Source organism: Balaenoptera ricei, chromosome 3 (assembly GCF_028023285.1).
Source record: "Balaenoptera ricei isolate mBalRic1 chromosome 3, mBalRic1.hap2, whole genome shotgun sequence".
Classification (NCBI taxonomy): domain Eukaryota; kingdom Metazoa; phylum Chordata; class Mammalia; order Artiodactyla; family Balaenopteridae; genus Balaenoptera; species Balaenoptera ricei.
Window position 1 is genome coordinate 116,037,585 of NC_082641.1, and position 17,056 is coordinate 116,054,640.

The 17,056-nt window shown below is 35.8% G+C and overlaps 1 protein-coding gene across 14 annotated transcripts in view; it reads right to left on the reverse strand.

The window, feature by feature from the left end:
- FAM13B (family with sequence similarity 13 member B) overlaps nt 1-17,056 on the reverse strand; it is a 109,333-nt gene that overhangs the window by 62,129 nt on the left and 30,148 nt on the right. For all 14 annotated transcript variants that reach the window (XM_059917174.1, XM_059917175.1, XM_059917173.1 and 11 more), the window contains 3 exons: nt 15,730-15,890; nt 1,706-1,747; nt 821-976 (listed from right to left, as the gene is read on the reverse strand). In XM_059917174.1, the coding sequence (XP_059773157.1) occupies nt 821-976; nt 1,706-1,747; nt 15,730-15,890 (359 nt within the window). The remainder of the gene's footprint in view (nt 1-820; nt 977-1,705; nt 1,748-15,729; nt 15,891-17,056) is intronic.

The window sequence follows — 17,056 nt, forward strand, 5'->3', positions numbered from 1 at the left end:
ATTCTACCCAGTCATCAATTTTTTTTGCCTTCCTATGAATTCTCCAAATTTGGGTACATCTTTCTTAAGATCATGATCGATGTTGCTCTGTAGACCTGTCCCCAAAACAAAAACTGATCAATGTAAACTATGAAATCATTGCACTGTGGTCTCAGAGAAAGGAACCTATATATCCTAAAGTTCAGGGCTGAGGTAATAGGAAAGGAGATGAAGCTTTTGTCATTTAGAGGTAACAAGTCAGCTGAAAAGTGGAGTAACATCACACATCACACAGTACATAGAGTACTTCTAACTTACACAAATTCAATTATTAACAGCTAACCTAAAACAACAGCATGTAGGAAGCGCAAAGGCTGGAGGCAGGTGATAAGCTAAATAGCAAAGGATGATTCCATCTACCATTTCACTCAATGACCATGTGCACTAGGAGTGATGTCAATCTGCTGTCCCTGTACCTATCTGTCTAGATAACTGCATGCCATGGTGTGACCATCTGGAGAACAGAATATAGTTCTACTTTTTTTAAAGTTATTTTTCATATAACATGAATCCTAAAAGTAAGCTTGCTACTTCATCTGGTGTTCACAGGCTGTGTTGGACTTAATGCCTACTACCTTAATGGAAGACTTATGAGATTTTCAATGTTAAGAAGTATACACAATTTATATGCAAGTATATACAAAGTCACTTTTCACACTGACTTTCAGAAATGCTCAAGTAAGATGACACCCCATCATTTAAGAAAAGATACAGTTTTTTAAAAGAAAAAACAATTTTATAGCTCAATAAATAACAGTAAAATGTTTTAAAAGTTTCTTACTGGTTATTAGATCCTTCCCCATCACAATTAACACTTCCTGCTTCATTATTACACACCAGACTTTGTTGTTGTAAATTCTTAAGATCATGATCTATGCTGCTCTGCAGATCAAAAAGGTGCTGTTCCACAGCTGCTCTAATTGTTCTTTCTAAAATGCTATAAAACAGAACACATTTTAGTGAGAAGCAGTCACCCTAACTAGTTATTTGGTCACATAAACACAAACTTTAAAATGTACAACCAATTAAAAAAAAAATTTATAATGGTATTTAAATGAACAGGCTAGAGGGGAAAAAGAAATAGGAAAACATAATATTGGCTTAAATTTTAAAATGAAATTTGCCCAAATAAGATATACAAATCAATCATAATGTCACTATTACTACTGAGGCATGAATGATCACTTGTCCCAGTAATTCACTCCTCACCTTAATACATATAAAGCCATTTAAAAAGACTTTTCAGGGAATTCCCTGGCAGTCCAGTGGTTAGGACTCCGCGCTTCCACTGCAAGGAGCACGGGTTCGATGCCTGGTCGGGGAACTAGGATCCCGCATGCTGTGTGCCACGGCATGCATGCATGCATACATACATAAATAAAGCAGCCATTAAAAAAAAACTTCATAAAAAAGCTCTTTTGATATTTTCAATCATTTCAGAAGATCAAAAAAAACATCTGAAAAAAAGTTCATCTTTATTTTGTATGTGAGTGTAATTCATTCCTTCTTCATTTGTTCTGACCTAAGTACATAAAATACTGGTTTCACTGCCTTATGTACAATCCTTCCTCTAAAGTAAGTACAATAAATACATGATTTTAATTTCTACAGTTTAGTAATATTTTTTAAAAAATTTTAAATTGTCTTCTGTAAGTATACTACTTACTCTGCAGAGGCTGGTAAGATGCCGATAGGAGATATATGGGCACTGTAATCAAAGAAAGAAATCAGCTATAAAATTTTCAATACTAAATGACTATAAAATGTGGTGAAAACTGCCACATTTACACTACCCTTGATACACCCAGGAGAACATGCACTAAGTTTATTATTCTAATTTTCTAAAGAAATTATTTTTCACATAATACATACTCTGTGGTGTGTGTGATGTGTGTGTGTGTGTGTGTGTGTGTGTGTGTGTGTGTGTGTGTAGTGCAGGGGAGAGGGGCCGCAACTACTTCATCTGGCGCTTACCTGGAAGGAACACTGACCTTATTCCAAGCCTGAAGGGAAAAAAACTGACTACTGGGCCAAAGAAAAGTACCCATCTAGGACAGTATGGAGGCCTCAATGTTGGCCCTGTACTCCTTGCCAAAAGTAATAGCACATGCTCCTACTCAGAGGATATTCTCAAGCTACAAAAATAAGAGGTAAAATAGAAACTAAAGTTCAGGCCATATCATTCACTGTGCTGGTAACAGACTTTCCCTAGCAAATTTTGTACCACAATATCTACTGATACTTATAAAAACAGACAATAGACTCATTTTTACCACAGTTATCGAAAGTACAACTTAAAACCCACAATGAGATATGGATACTACTAAAATGTTTAAAATTAAAGTGTTGGTGAGGATGTGAAGCAAATAGCACATTCACATAATACTGGTGGGAATGTAAAATGTTCCAACCACTTTGGAAGCCAGTTTGGTAGTTTTCTTATAAAACCTACCAAGTGACCCAGCAATTGTCCTCCTGAGTAGTTACACAAGAGCAATGAAAGTTTAAGTCCATAGGAAGACTTCCACAAGCATAGCAGCTTTATTCATAATAGCCAAAAACGGCAATCAACCCCAACAGGTGAATGGATAAACAAAGTGTGGAATATCCTTATGGATATCCCATGGAATATACTTAGCACTTTTCTATAAAATTCTTGAACAACTGATACATACAATAACATGAATCTCAAAAACCATTACACAAGCAAAAGAAGCCAGACACAGAGTACCTATTCTATGAGATTCCATTTATAAGAAATTCTAAAACAGGCAAAATTCATCTATATAGTGACAGAATGCAGATCAGTAATTGCCTGGGGCCAGAAACTGCGGGGGTCAGGGGGAGAATTACTGTAAAGAAGCACATGAAGTGATGGAAACAGTCTCTATCTTGACTGCCATGGTTGTTAACAGATATATATGTATATGTGTTCATCATTCATAAAATGAATACATTTTATTGTGTGAAAAATACATCTCAGTAAAGTTGATTTTCAAAGGAAAAAAATCAGTAAGAGAAAAAAACTAATCTACAATAATCGAAGTCAGATAGTGGCTACTTTGGGGGAACAGAGAGATTGGTAGCATTTGAGAAGGGACAGGAGCAGGGACCCAGGTGGTGGTTATACAAGTTGAATTCATTTTTTGATAATTCAGTGGCCTTATGACTTGTGAACTTTTCTGTATGCAAATGATTCTTCAATAAGAAGAATCATTTTTAAAAAGTAAATTTAGTTTTATGAAGATCCTCTGTAAAATGTGCCAACACATACTCTAACCAACATGAGGAAGAATGTCTATCAGGTTAATAGTCTCAGGATTCTCTGTAGGAAACCAAATGAACACCATTTACCATTCATCCAACAATCTTCAGCAGGTCTCCCTTAAGCAAACACATCAGTAGCAAATTGCACCACTGCTTTATCAGACAACAGTAAGCCATCCTGGTTTGGCACACATAACCTCTCTAGCTTTAAAAAAAAATTTTTTTAACTGCCAATATTATACTAGTTTTCATGAATGAGTTATTCTTAGCTAAATGCTTTCATGATGATACGCTCAAGGAAAGTACTTAAAAATTTTTTCATATTTAAATGAAATCATTTTCATTTCTGAAATCAGGAAAAGCTGGGGAGAAAAATCACATATATGTGCACAAAAAAACAGTGTAGCCATCAGTCTATTTCTAGCAGTTTCAGATGAGCTGAGAGTTAAATATTTACTGACTTTTGCAGAAAAATACAAAATACAAAAAATGATAAATGAGGCTTTCCCCAAAGGGTGTTTAAATGTCAACTAGGATATTAGATCTTTTTCTGATATTTTGCTACAATGATTTGTTGATTATATTTTTAATTTTGGTTATAGGTTGCTATTTCATTATAAAAGTTAAATCTGGTATATTTTCCTTAGTAACTTAGCAGTCGCTAAGTTTAGATAATTTGTTACCTACTTAGAAACATTCATTTTACTTTTAATACCGTTATCCACTGACAGTAGTATGTTGAATGGTGTGAAAAAAATATATACATCTAACATCATTCTTGTCACCATTTAATTTGTGATTTCTGGTGAGTTTTTACTGTATCTTACAACAAATTCTCAAAAAGTTCCAATTCTCAACTACATACTCCATCAGTCTGTTACTAAAGCCTTCTATCATGTTTTAACTTTTCATAGGGTTTACATCACCTCTCTGTTCTTTTTCAAATTTGCCATTGTTAGCCATCTACTCATTCTCCCAGAGGGATTTTCTCACCCTTTTTTATTAGATTATCAATAAAACGCTAGTGGATACATGGACACAAGACACTTTACAAAGAATCAAATAAACAAAAGAAAAATAATCACTCAACATCACTAATCATCAGGGAAACGCAAATCAAAACCATGAGAAACCTCATACCTGTCAGAATGGCCATTATCAAAAAGAATACAAATAACAAATGTTGGTGAGGATGTGGAGAAATGGGAAACCTTGTACACTGTTGGTGGGAATGTAAATTGGTGCAGCCACTATGAAAAACAGTATGGATGTTTCCAAATACACTCAAAATAGAACTACCATACGATCAGCAATTCCACTCCTGGGTATATATCCAAAAAAAACAAAAACACTAATTCAAAATGATACATTAACTCCAGTGTTCACAACAGCATTATTTACAATTGCCAAGATATGGAAGCAACCTAAGGGTCCATGAACAGATGAATGGATAAAGAAGATGTGGTGTATGTGTTTATACACACACACACACACACACACACACACACACACACACACACACAATGGAATACTACTCAGCCATAAAAAATAACAAAATTTTCCATTTGCAACAGCACGGATGGACTTGAAGTGCATTATGCTAAGTGAAATAAGTCATACAGAGAAAGACAAATACTGTTATGATATCACATATGTGGAGTCTAAAAAAATAACACAAGTGAACTTATTTACGAAACAGAAACAGACTCACAGACACAGAAAACAAACTTATGGTTATGAAAGGGGAAAAGGGGAGAAGGGGAGAGATAAATTAGGGCCACCTATATCAGACTCTCCTGAAGTAACAGCGTTATTTTATTGGAGATTCTGACCCTACTCTAGACCTCAAATACCATAAAACCAAAGTAAATAAGATAGTATGGTACTGGCACAAGAATAGACATACAAAACAGAAACAGACCCATGATTGATTTAGAACAAAGATGCTACTATGGAAAGCAGGGGAAGAACAGTCTTTTCAAAAATGAGTACTGCAACAATTTGGTATCCATACTGAAAAAGGTAACTTGGCAACCTCTGTCACACACTGCAGACAAAAATCAATTCCAGGTAGATTACAGACCTAAACAAGGAAGGTGAAATGATACAAGTTTCAGAAGATAATACAGGGGTGTGTATTTAGGAAAAGATTTCTTAAACAGGACACAAAAAGCATTAATCACAAAGGGAAAAGAATGATAAGCTTGATTAAAATTGGGAATTATTCATCAGAAGACAATACAAGAAGGAAAAGGCATAACACACAATGAGGAAAATACATTTACAACATATATTTTTAAAGGGCTCCTAAAAAAGGGCTTTGTTTTCAATAAGAAAAAGATAACCCAATAAAAAATAGGAAACAGACTTGAACAGGCATCTCACAAAAGAAGAAATTGGCCAACACACATATGAAAAAGGGATGGACCTTATTAAAACGACAATGAAGTACTCTAGAATGTGAAGCAATGGGAATGCTCACACACTGTTAGAATGAGAACTGGAGAAAGCACTATGGAAAACAATTTAGCAATAGTTACTTAAGTTGAAAGACAGTAAATTTGCATGCATGTGTGCACCAGAAGATATGTACAACAATGTACACAGCAATGTTACTCACAATAGTCAAAAATAAAAATAATCCAATTTTCCAGCAACAGTAAATTGGATCATTGTGGTGCAATCATATAATAGAATACTTTACAGCAGTGAAATGAACAAACCACAGTGACATGTGACCACATGGATAAAATTCTCATACCATGTTTAGTGAAAGAAGCTGGATCAAAAAATACATATAGCAAGTTTAATTTTCATAAAGCTCAGAAATATATAAGAAAGTGATTGGCATAAAAGTCAGCATAGTTGTTACCTTTAGTGGAGAGGGAGGAGATCAGGACTGTGAGAGCTACCAGGGTGCTTTCAGTGCTTATTTCTAGATCTGGGATATTTGGATATTTGCTTTTTACTAACCTGTTTTGATATACATTTGTTTTATGCTAGTTTCTGTATGTATGATTTCTTTCCCAGTTTAAAAAAAAAAACAAACTTTAAGAAAGGAGATTCCTCGGTCCCTCCCTAAACCTCTGAGGTAGGACCCAAGAGTTTACATTTTTTAAAAAAAAAACAAACTTTAAGAAAGCAGATTCCTCGGTCCCTCCCTAAACCTCTGAGGTAGGACCCAAGAGTTTACATTTTTAATAAGCACCAGTGATGATTCTTATCCATACTAATAAACTTAAGAAACACTGGCCGAGATCTATATCTAGCCTTCCAGAAGATTAAACTTTAATAATATTTTCCAGGGACTTCCCTGGTGGTCCAGTGGTAAACAATCTGCCTTCCAATGCAGGGGACGCGGGTTCTATCCCTGGTCAGGAAACTAAGATCCCACATGCCACAGGACAACTAAGCCCGCACGTCACAACTACTGAGCTCAAGCGCCTCAAAGAGAGAGCCCGCGTGCCGCAAACTACAGAGTCCACACTCTCTGGAGCCCCCATGCCACAACTAGAGAGAAGCCTGAGTGCTGCAACAAAGAGACCATGTGCCGCAATGAAAGATCCTGCATGCCTCAACGAAGATCCCGTGTGCCGCAACTAAGACCCGACACAGCCAAAAACATAAAGAAAATAAATAGATAAGATAAATAAGTATTAAAAAAAATAATAATAATATTTTCCAGTTATCCAAAGGAGCCAAACAGAACAAAAGTTCTAATGGTCTTAAATTCGATGGGTAGAGACTTCCCTGGTGGTCCAGTGGGTAAGACTCCACACTCCCAATGCAGGGGGCCTGGGTTCAAATCCTGGTGGGGGAACTAGATGCCACATGCCACAACGAAGATCCTATGTGCTGCAACTAAGAGCCGGCGCAGCCAAAATAAATAAACAAATATAAAAAAAAAAAATTCGATGGGTAGGCAGAGGATTTGATCTTTCAGTTTCCTATCCCTTTTAAGTGCTATGGGAATTAAATTTAAAATATATAAAAGTAGTCATCAGCAAGCTAGATTATTAGTATGAAAGTAAAGATTCTTTGGCCCTAAAGAATAGGCTAGGACAATCAAATAACCAGCTGCTTTCAATAAGGACCTTCTCCCTACCCCGAAAAGCTATAGTAAACAAATCAAATAAATAGATTTTGTACTTTATGAGTCACACTGAGGCTACAAAGTTGACTGTAAAACTGTTCTCTGAATTTCTGAAGGAAAAAGGACTGATTCAGTTTTCAGATTTCAAGGAATTTAATTATTCTTTATTTTCAGACTTTTGCCAAGTTCTGTGGGGAATAAAGCACTTATGTACAAACCAAGGCTAACATACACCTACGGCTATAAAAAAGATTTATCAATATAGTTATGCATCTGCAGAAGCAAAATAACATAAGTATCATAAGAATGTGAGTTCTGATTAATAAAGACACACAAAAAATAAATGCTGACAAATTCAAGGTCAAATTACTTAGGTACTATAGACAGATGCCATAAAGACCACTTAAAAATCCTGTTTTCATTAAACCACCAGACGAAAAGGGCAAACGATAAATCACAAGGGTCACACGTATTTTAGGCTTCAATCAAGTATAACGTTAAAGACTGTAGTCATTCTGACCTTCTTCTCCCTTCTGCTGTTAACTCTATTTTTAAATCTGTCTAGAATCACATAATCTTCTTGAGAACACAAAATCAATCTTGCAGCCATTTATTCCAATTACTATTTTTTTGTAATTCAAATACAATTATCATAGGGAACTACTATTATTTTAATTTCCCAATTGCAAATATTTAATATTACAAATAATACTTCAATAAAAGTACTGTAGCTCTGCTTCAATTAAATCTGATAAGGATCACTTTACCTGTGTAACAGAGCCTTGCAAGCCATTCTAGGCACTGTGGCATCTCCTAACAAAAACATAAGGTAAAATGACTTCAAATATCATAAAGGATGGTGACAGGCTTATAAAAACTGCTGAGCAATCAGAACTGCAGTCTAAACGGAAGCAGGCTGCAACATGAGGTCACTACTGACAAGGAGGGACCCAATCAACAGTCCACAAATCTTTTCCCAAGTACTAAATAAGCAACTTGGTGGGAGATAGGGAAAGGGGGACAACATTTTGAATCTGGCTGGAACGCCTATAAAAATATTTAAGCCTAACCCAGTGTAAAGCAAAAAAAAAAGTCTGTTTTCATTAATCACACTATATCAAGAGTTATAAATTATGACAAATATGACATTGCTGAAAGAGCTGCACAATAGGTAGAGAACTATTGTTCACTCATCATCCATTTTCAGAAAAGCATTAATGGTTAATTTTTCAAATCTAAAATTAGGATAATTTCCAGATAATTCATGCCAGAGCCCCACTAAAACGACCATTCAAAAAACTGTGGTTTCGGGCTTTCCTGGTGGCGCAGTGGTTAGGAATCTGCCTGCGAATGCAGGGGACACGGGTTCGAGACCTGGTCTGGGAAGATCCCACATGCCGCGGAGCAACTAGGCCCGTGAGCCACAATTGCTGAGCCTGCGCGTCTGGAGCCTGTGCTCCACAACAAGAGAGGCCGCGATAGTGAGAGGCCCGCGCACTGCGATGAAGAGTGGCCCCCACTTGCCGCAACTAGAGAAAGCCCTCGCACAGAAACGAAGACCCAACACAGCCATAAATAAATAAATAAATAAATAAAATTAAAAAAAAAAAACAAAACTGTGGTTTCGAAAAATAAATATATAAAACAGGGACTTCTCTGGCAGTCCAGGGGTTAAGACTCAGCACTTCCAAGGCAGGGGTGGGGGCACAGGTTTGATCCCTGGTCAGGGAACTAAGATCCCACATGCCGCGCGACACGGACAAAAAAACAAACAAACAAACAAAAAACAACCCCAAACCACATATCCCCTTCCAGTCAAAAGCAAAACGTATTTCTTCACTTTCCCCATCAACTTGGGAATACCCTATACCTATGATAAGAGTAAACTGGAAAGATGCCTCACTATTAGAAAGTTAGTCAGTAAGTTATAACAACCACAAGTCTTTAAAATGTCAAATGCATAATTTTCAGGGCAATAGGAAGGAGGAAGAGAACCTGTCAATATCTATTATGCTCTGATACTTCAAAAAATGTTTTACTTTAATAAAATCATCTTATGACCCAAAGCATAAATTCTACTTTTTCCCACCCAACATTTCTGATACTCCCACCAAAGCACATTTCCCTCCTCTTTGCACCTTTTTTTAAAAAAATTAATTAATTAATTAATTTTTGTTTGTGTTGGGTCTTCGTTTCTGTGCAAGGGCTTTCTCCAGTTGCGGCGAGTGGGGGCCACCCTTCATCGCGGTGCGTGGGCCTCTCACTGTCGCGGCCTCTCCCGTTGCGGAGCACAGGCTCCAGACGCGCAGGCTCAGTAGTTGTGGCTCACCGGCCCAGTTGCTCCACGGCATGTGGGATCCTCCCAGACCAGGGCTCGAACCCGTGTCCCCTGCATTGGCAGGCAGATTCCTAACCACTGCGCCACCAGGGAAGCCCCTTTTTGCACTTTTAAGTGGAATCTAGCTAGCGAAAATGTGGTGAATTGATTGTCAACTGAAATATTCTGCAAACTGCTTATTTAACAGATTAAAGGAAAAAGTTACTACTACATTTCTCTCGCCCCTATAGTCAGCTGAAGGCATACTTCTTCAACAATAAGGTATCCAGAGAACGAAGTGCAAACCAATTCACCTCAACTCAGAGCTCTTTCTTAATCACTACACCTTCTTTCCTGCATCACACCTAAAATCAAACTATCATAGGCTAATGAACTCACCAAAATGAAGCCCTAGCATCAACAGTACATAAAAGATAGTATCAAATTCTTCATTCTTTCTAAATTCCAAGTTTTAGCAAGGCATTAAATTAAAAGCACAACTTTAAATGAACTTAATAATAATGTCAATTAACTGGTTTTTTATTTGTAGTTCTGGAAGCAATATAAATTAAAAATTAACTAACCTCAAGCCAAAATAAACCTTTCCAATACAGCCTAGGAAAAAGATGGTGAAAAGCACAGGGAAAATAAAGAACTCTTTAAGAACTCTCCAATCTCTCTTTAAATTTTTAAAAGGTAAAGATTCCCCTAACATTTGTGTATGTAAATAAAGCCAAATACTAGATAAACATGTGAATATAAAGCAATAATTTTTCATCTACAGATACAAGGCACTTTAGAAGCAAGCTTGAGATTTCCATGAACTTCATGGATAAGACTGAGCCTCAGAAGCAACCAAAACTTCTGCTTTTTATGCACCCTAGGCTACCCACACTCTAAATTCCACCATTTTTTCCACTCAACTCAGGTCAAATCTTAACAAAATATGGCTAATGGCAAACAATGTATAGAAATAACAGATGCATAAATAAGTCAATCAATACAACTCATACATGAATATTTAAACCACTGGTTCTCAAAGGGTGTTCCATGAAACAAAAGACCAAAACTGTTTTCATAACATTTGCCTTTTTCACTGTGCTGATATTTGATGATACAAAATCAATGGTAGAAAAAGATTCCTTGGGGTCTTAGCATAAGTCCAGGCAAGTAGTATCAAACTATACCATGGCCATTGCATTCTTCATCACTACCCAGTTGTGATCTTTTTTAAAAAGGAGCCAGTCCTTGATGAAGAAGTAATACATATTAATAATTTTATCTCAGCCCTTGAGTACACTTCTTTTTAATATCTGGTGTGACAAATAGGAAGTACACACAAAGCAACTCTGCTGCACAGCTTAGTACAATGCTTGTCTTGTTTGAGTTGAGAAATGAACTTTTACCATGGAATACCCATTTTTACTTGAAAGACTGACTGACAGACTATGGCTATTCCAACTTGAATATCCGGCAGAAATTTTCTCAAAAATGAGCAAGACTAACAGTACTGATAAAATTTGGGTTTTCAAGCAAAAATTAGAATTCTGGAAAACCTGTATCCTCTACCATAAGCTCAACAGCATCCCAATACTTAAAGATATTTTGACACAATCAATAATGATATTAAAGAATATACATTTTGATATTATATAACAGAATATATCACTATTTGGAAGCTCTGAATAACTCAGTAAGGCAGTATTTTCCAAATAACCAATATACCATATCACAAAATTAAGCATGATAAAAGATTCTCTCAAAGTACAAAACAGACTGACGGATCAGAGTACGAAAAATTCAGATATGCTTTCAGGTTCCACATTACAAATAACCTTTAAGAAACTACCACTTACCAAGTTTTGGTGTATTGTCAAAGAAGAATATCCACAATTATCTGAAAAGGCTATAAAAATTCTCTACCTTTTTCCAACTACATACTTGTGTAATGCTAGAATGTCTTCACATTACTTCAACCAAAATAACATATGGCAACACATTAAATGCAAAAGAAAATGTGAGAATCTAGCTACCATCTTGTAAGCCAGGCATTAAAGAGATTTGTACAAATGTAAAACAATGCCACTAAAAAATTTCTCACTAAAAATTTCTGAGAGATTCTGGAAAAGTTACTTTTGATTAAAAAATTTTACATTAACATGTAATGAGTTCATTACTACTTTAAAAAAATTTCTCAGTTTTGGTTCCTAATAGAGTAAACACCAATAGCTATAACCCACAGTAACAAAGTTCTTTGCAGTCCTCAAATTAAACCAAAAAGTTTGAGAATCGATGAATTAAAACTAATAAAGGAGGAGAAATCTACCAACAAAAAAACCTGTTAGATCATAAATAGCTATATTTCAGCTACAAATACTAAGCGTCTTCCAAAGTACAACTCAACAAAGAACACTCCCAGCAGTTTAAATATGCTGTTTTAATTTATAATATGGTAAATAACCAGAGGTATAAAATCAATATAACAAAAGTCTTCGGAGTCCTCAATAATTTGTAAGAGTATAACATTTGAGACCAAAATGTTTGAGAACCGCTAAACTGTCACTTAATGTTTATTTCCCTTAGGTTTCTAATATATCTTCCCACAGAAATACAAAGTAGGCTACCTAATATTTCCAGAAAATGTTTGCGAGCAACCTGAGAGAAAAACTCAAAGAGACAAAACGTTAAGTTAGCAAAAAGTCAATCTCTAGCTTCATGTAATACAGTATCCACTAATTCCCTAAAATGAATTTATTAAGCGTTCCCTATTTTCTAGACCCTGTGCATTCTAGGATATTTCTCCCCTACCTTTCTTTCATCAAAGGTGGATATCAAAGAATGTATTTTTTACCTTTATGCAACCAATCAGCCAAAAATAAAATAAAATGTTAATGTATAAATATTAACTGAAATTTACAGATATCAACACTAAATCTAGAAGACCACTGTGACAGACACATCTATATTTGTTGCCTCACATCCCTATCCCTTTCTTTTGGTATTAGCCCCATTTTTCTATGGCAAACTAGCTCCTCCCTCCATCCAATACTTTTGGTACATGCATAAATTACAATGACCCAGGGACTTCCCTGGTGGTGCAGTGGTTAAGAATCTGCCTGCAAATGCAGGGGATATGCGTTCAAGCCCTGGTCCAGGAAGATCCCACATGCCGCGGAGCAACTAAGTCCCTGTGCCACAAAAAAAAAAAAAAAAAAAAAAAATAACAATGACCCAGCTCTACCCTGGCCAGGGATGGGCACGTGACCCAATTTAGGCCAGACCTTCTCCCCTGCTATCCCACAGGAATCTGTTCTTGAGCAGAATGACAGATGAAAAGAAGTAATTGGAAATCTCACAGCAACAGCCACATGCTGAAGAGATTCTTCCATGACCCTCTGTTACTAAATTCTCCAAAGCTGCCATGTTCTTCTCTCTGCTTTTCCTTTCAACTCTGGGACCTATCCAGCATTCTTCTAATAAATTACCTTTTTTCTGTCCATTAACCAAGATCTGTTTCTACAACTTGCAATTAAGGAATCCTGATTACCACCAATCTCTAATGATTCCATCTAAAAATGACTGGGCAGAAACGAAAAATAAATAAATAAATAAATAATTAAAAATGACTGTGTTTGGGACTCCCTTGGTGGCACAGTGGTTGAGAATCTGCCTGCCAATGCAGGGGACACAGGTTCGAGCTCTGGTCTGAGAAGATCCCACATGCCGCGGAGCAACTAAGCCCGTGCACCACAACTACTGAGCCTGCACTCTAGAGCCCGTGAGCCACAACTACTGAGCCCGTGTGCCACAACTACTGAAGCTTGCATGCCTAGAGCCTGAGCTCTGCAACAAGAGAAGCCACCACAACAAAGAATAGCCCCCACTAGCCCAACTAGAGAAAGCCGTGTGCAGCAATGAAGACCCAAAAACAAAGACCCAGTGCAGCCAAAAATAAATTTAAAAATTAAAAAAAAAAAAAAATGACTGTGTTGGAGGGAAGAAGGATCCTCTACAAAGCTAGACAGATGATCAAAAAGAAGAAACTATTGGCATCATGCATTTGAAACAATATTTAACCTTGCTGGTAATTAAATATATAAAAAGATTTAATGAATTTGCTCTCTAAATCAGCACTATCCAAAAGAAATTTTTACAATGATAGAATTGCTCTATATCTGCATTGTCCAATATGGTAACCACTAATCATATATGGCTATACTGAGCACTTGAAATGTGGCTAGTACAACTGTGGAAGTGATTTTTTTTTTAAATAAATTTATTTATTTATTTTTGGCTGCATTGGGTCTTTGTTGCTGCATGGGCTTTCTCTAGCTGCAGTGAGCGGGGGCTACTCTTCGTTGTGGTGTGCAGGCTTCTCACTGCAGTGGCTTCTCTTGTTGCTGAGCATGGGCTCTAGGCGCACAGGCTTCAGGAGTTGTGGCTTGCGGGCTCTAGAGCGCAGGCTCAGTAGTTGTGGCGCACGGGCTTAGTTGCTCCATGGCATGTGGGATCTTCCCTGACCAGGGATTGAACCAGTGTCCCCTGCACTGGCAGGCGGATTCTTAACCACTGAGCCACCAGTGAAGTCCCTGGAAGTAATTTTTAAATTTTATTTAATTTTAATTGTTTTAAGTTTAAATTTAAATAGCCACATGTAGCTAGCTAATGGTTACCTTATTGGAGGGCATAACTCTAAATTAACAAAATAAAGAATCCCAATTTAAATCTATTGTTTTCAGGTGCTCAAGAAAATATTGCTAATGGTAATGCAAAATGGCCAAGTCTTTTAAGTAGTCTGGAAATACTTATCAAAAGCCACTGAAAAATTTACTCTTTGAGCCTAATAAATTTATCCAAATAAGTCAAAAGAAGGAAAAACGGACCCAAGAACAAAGGTTGTATAGTAGTATAGCAATGACAAGGTAGATGGAATAACTCAAAGTTCAGAAAAAAGAATGACAGTAAATATATAATTAAGATACAGTTAAATAATTTAACATATAGCTTATAAATATTGCAATATATAACTAAAATATAGTAAAGAATGTCATGTAAACATAGAAAAGCACAAACAACAAGCTAAATCGGGGCAAAAGAGTGAATAAACTTGTTAATATACCATAACTATAATCACATCTGAAGAAACTATACATAATATAAAAATCTAGAGGCCCATAGAGAAATGTAATAGCTATGTTTAGAAGTATACATTTTAAACTACTTTATAATTTTTCTAAATGACACTGAATAGTTCTTCCCTTAAATTACTACTTATTTTTAAATGACATTTTGCTGTCTGACTCTTAAATTATTTCCTCTGCTTTTTTAACCACCATTCTATTGAACACAAATTTAATGAAAAATATCTAGTGGCCTAAACAAATAACTGTCCCCCTAATTAGAAAACCATGGAGCTTTACAGAAAAGGACAGAATTTAGCAAACCTAGAGCCACCTACAGGGAGTTCTTAAATTCTCTAATGCTTCCTAAACAGTGTGTCCAATAGTCCCAGCTATGTGCTAGGATAGTGCCTCCAGCTTACCACATTTACCAAGTTTACCCAATATGCCCTATAAATATCACTTTATACATGGAAAGGATTGGAAAGCACTATCTTAAAGGATCACAGAGTCCTCTCCTTACAGCCTAGTTCAATCTAGTTCTAGACTAGGACCTGTAAATATAGTCAACTCAACCACTGTATCTTTCTCTAGCAATTCTACTTCCAAAGGTTCTGAAATTTTACCCAACCCAACTAATACACTAATAATACAAAAACAAATAAACTTTAAGAGGAAATATACATATGAGGTTATATTTTTAAAGAAAGGTATAAATGCTAATAACTGAAAACTCCTTAACGAGGTTGCTTCTTTAAAATTTTCTTATTGTTCTTTTTCATATACAAACTAATCTTTCATATACCATTACAATCTGTGTGATTTAGTGCTTGAGTGAACTTACATCTAGAATGAAATGCTCAAAACTAAAGTCCTTTCAACTGAAATACTACCTTGTTGATGCTGTAACACTATTTGGTTCCAGGATGTTTTCAGTCATCCTTAACTGTACCACCTCTGGCATGTCATCTGATTTTTCTGCACCCTCTTCTGGAAGTTCTTCTATATGTTCCAGCTTTTCATCTTCCTCTTCTTCCTCAGAAAGTTCATTAACCTATATAGATAGAATTAAATGAGAATTAAAATTTAATGAAACTGTTAACTGACATACTATTCTAAGAAAGACATACTATTCTAAGAAAAATTTAAATACAACTCATTTTTCACTTCATTTCCTAGGACCAATTTCTCTTACAAAGTAAACAGCTGCCAACTTCTCCATATTAGAGTAAAATATCAAACCAAACATAACATTTTAAAGCAGGAAGTAATGATTACATTACTATATCACTAGGAATATGAATAAGACTGCAAACTATGAAAAAGCCTGCATGCTGTAGTTAATTAACATTAAGAAAGCTTCATTTTCTAACCAATCAGATTTGTAAACCTATCAGCTACAACAAAGACTTCAATTGATCTCTCCAATTTCCAAGTGCACTGAACAAGTGATTTTAATATAGAATAAGTGTGAAAAAAGAAGGGCACAGAAATTTTGCCTTACGGTCTTTAACTATGCATTAGAAAATGACAGCTAACTTCTAAATGATTCAACTGAATTCTTCATGAAGAGAATGGACCTTACAACAAGAAAGAACTCACTGTTTTGACCATTAAGCACAACTCAAGGTTATAACTCTCTTTCTGGCAGGGGCTATAAAACATTTTCTTTTATCAAACTGGCTACATAAGTAAACAATCACTCTAATAAAAAGACACAAATATCTGAGAACGAAAACCAATAAAATATTTTCAAATGAGAAACATTTGTTAAGCTATCCCATAGAAGAAACTAGCCATAAATGGTCTTAACATTTTTTATAAATTAACGCTAGTCATTAAAAACATTAAGCAGTAAACATGTACTTTTGTCCATCCTAGCCAAACATGCTGGCAATACCTAGAATAAATTTACTGCTACATGTAACAGTGGTGTTTTTCCTGACACACAGGCAAATACAGTTGCTAGAGGACTCTCAGAAATGAAAACTTCAACCAGAAGAAAGGTAATTACACTGTGATACTCTACCAATTCCTAATCAACGAGTACTGAAAATCATTAGCCTAAGTGGTTATTTACTGAGAGGTAAGATTTATACACAAAGGTGAAAATTTCAAATGATAGGTCAGTTTTTAAACTGGATCAAATGGAAAATTATTCTCTTTCTCTATGTATTTAATAAATTAGTGAAAATCAAGAATGTATTTAATCAATAGCTA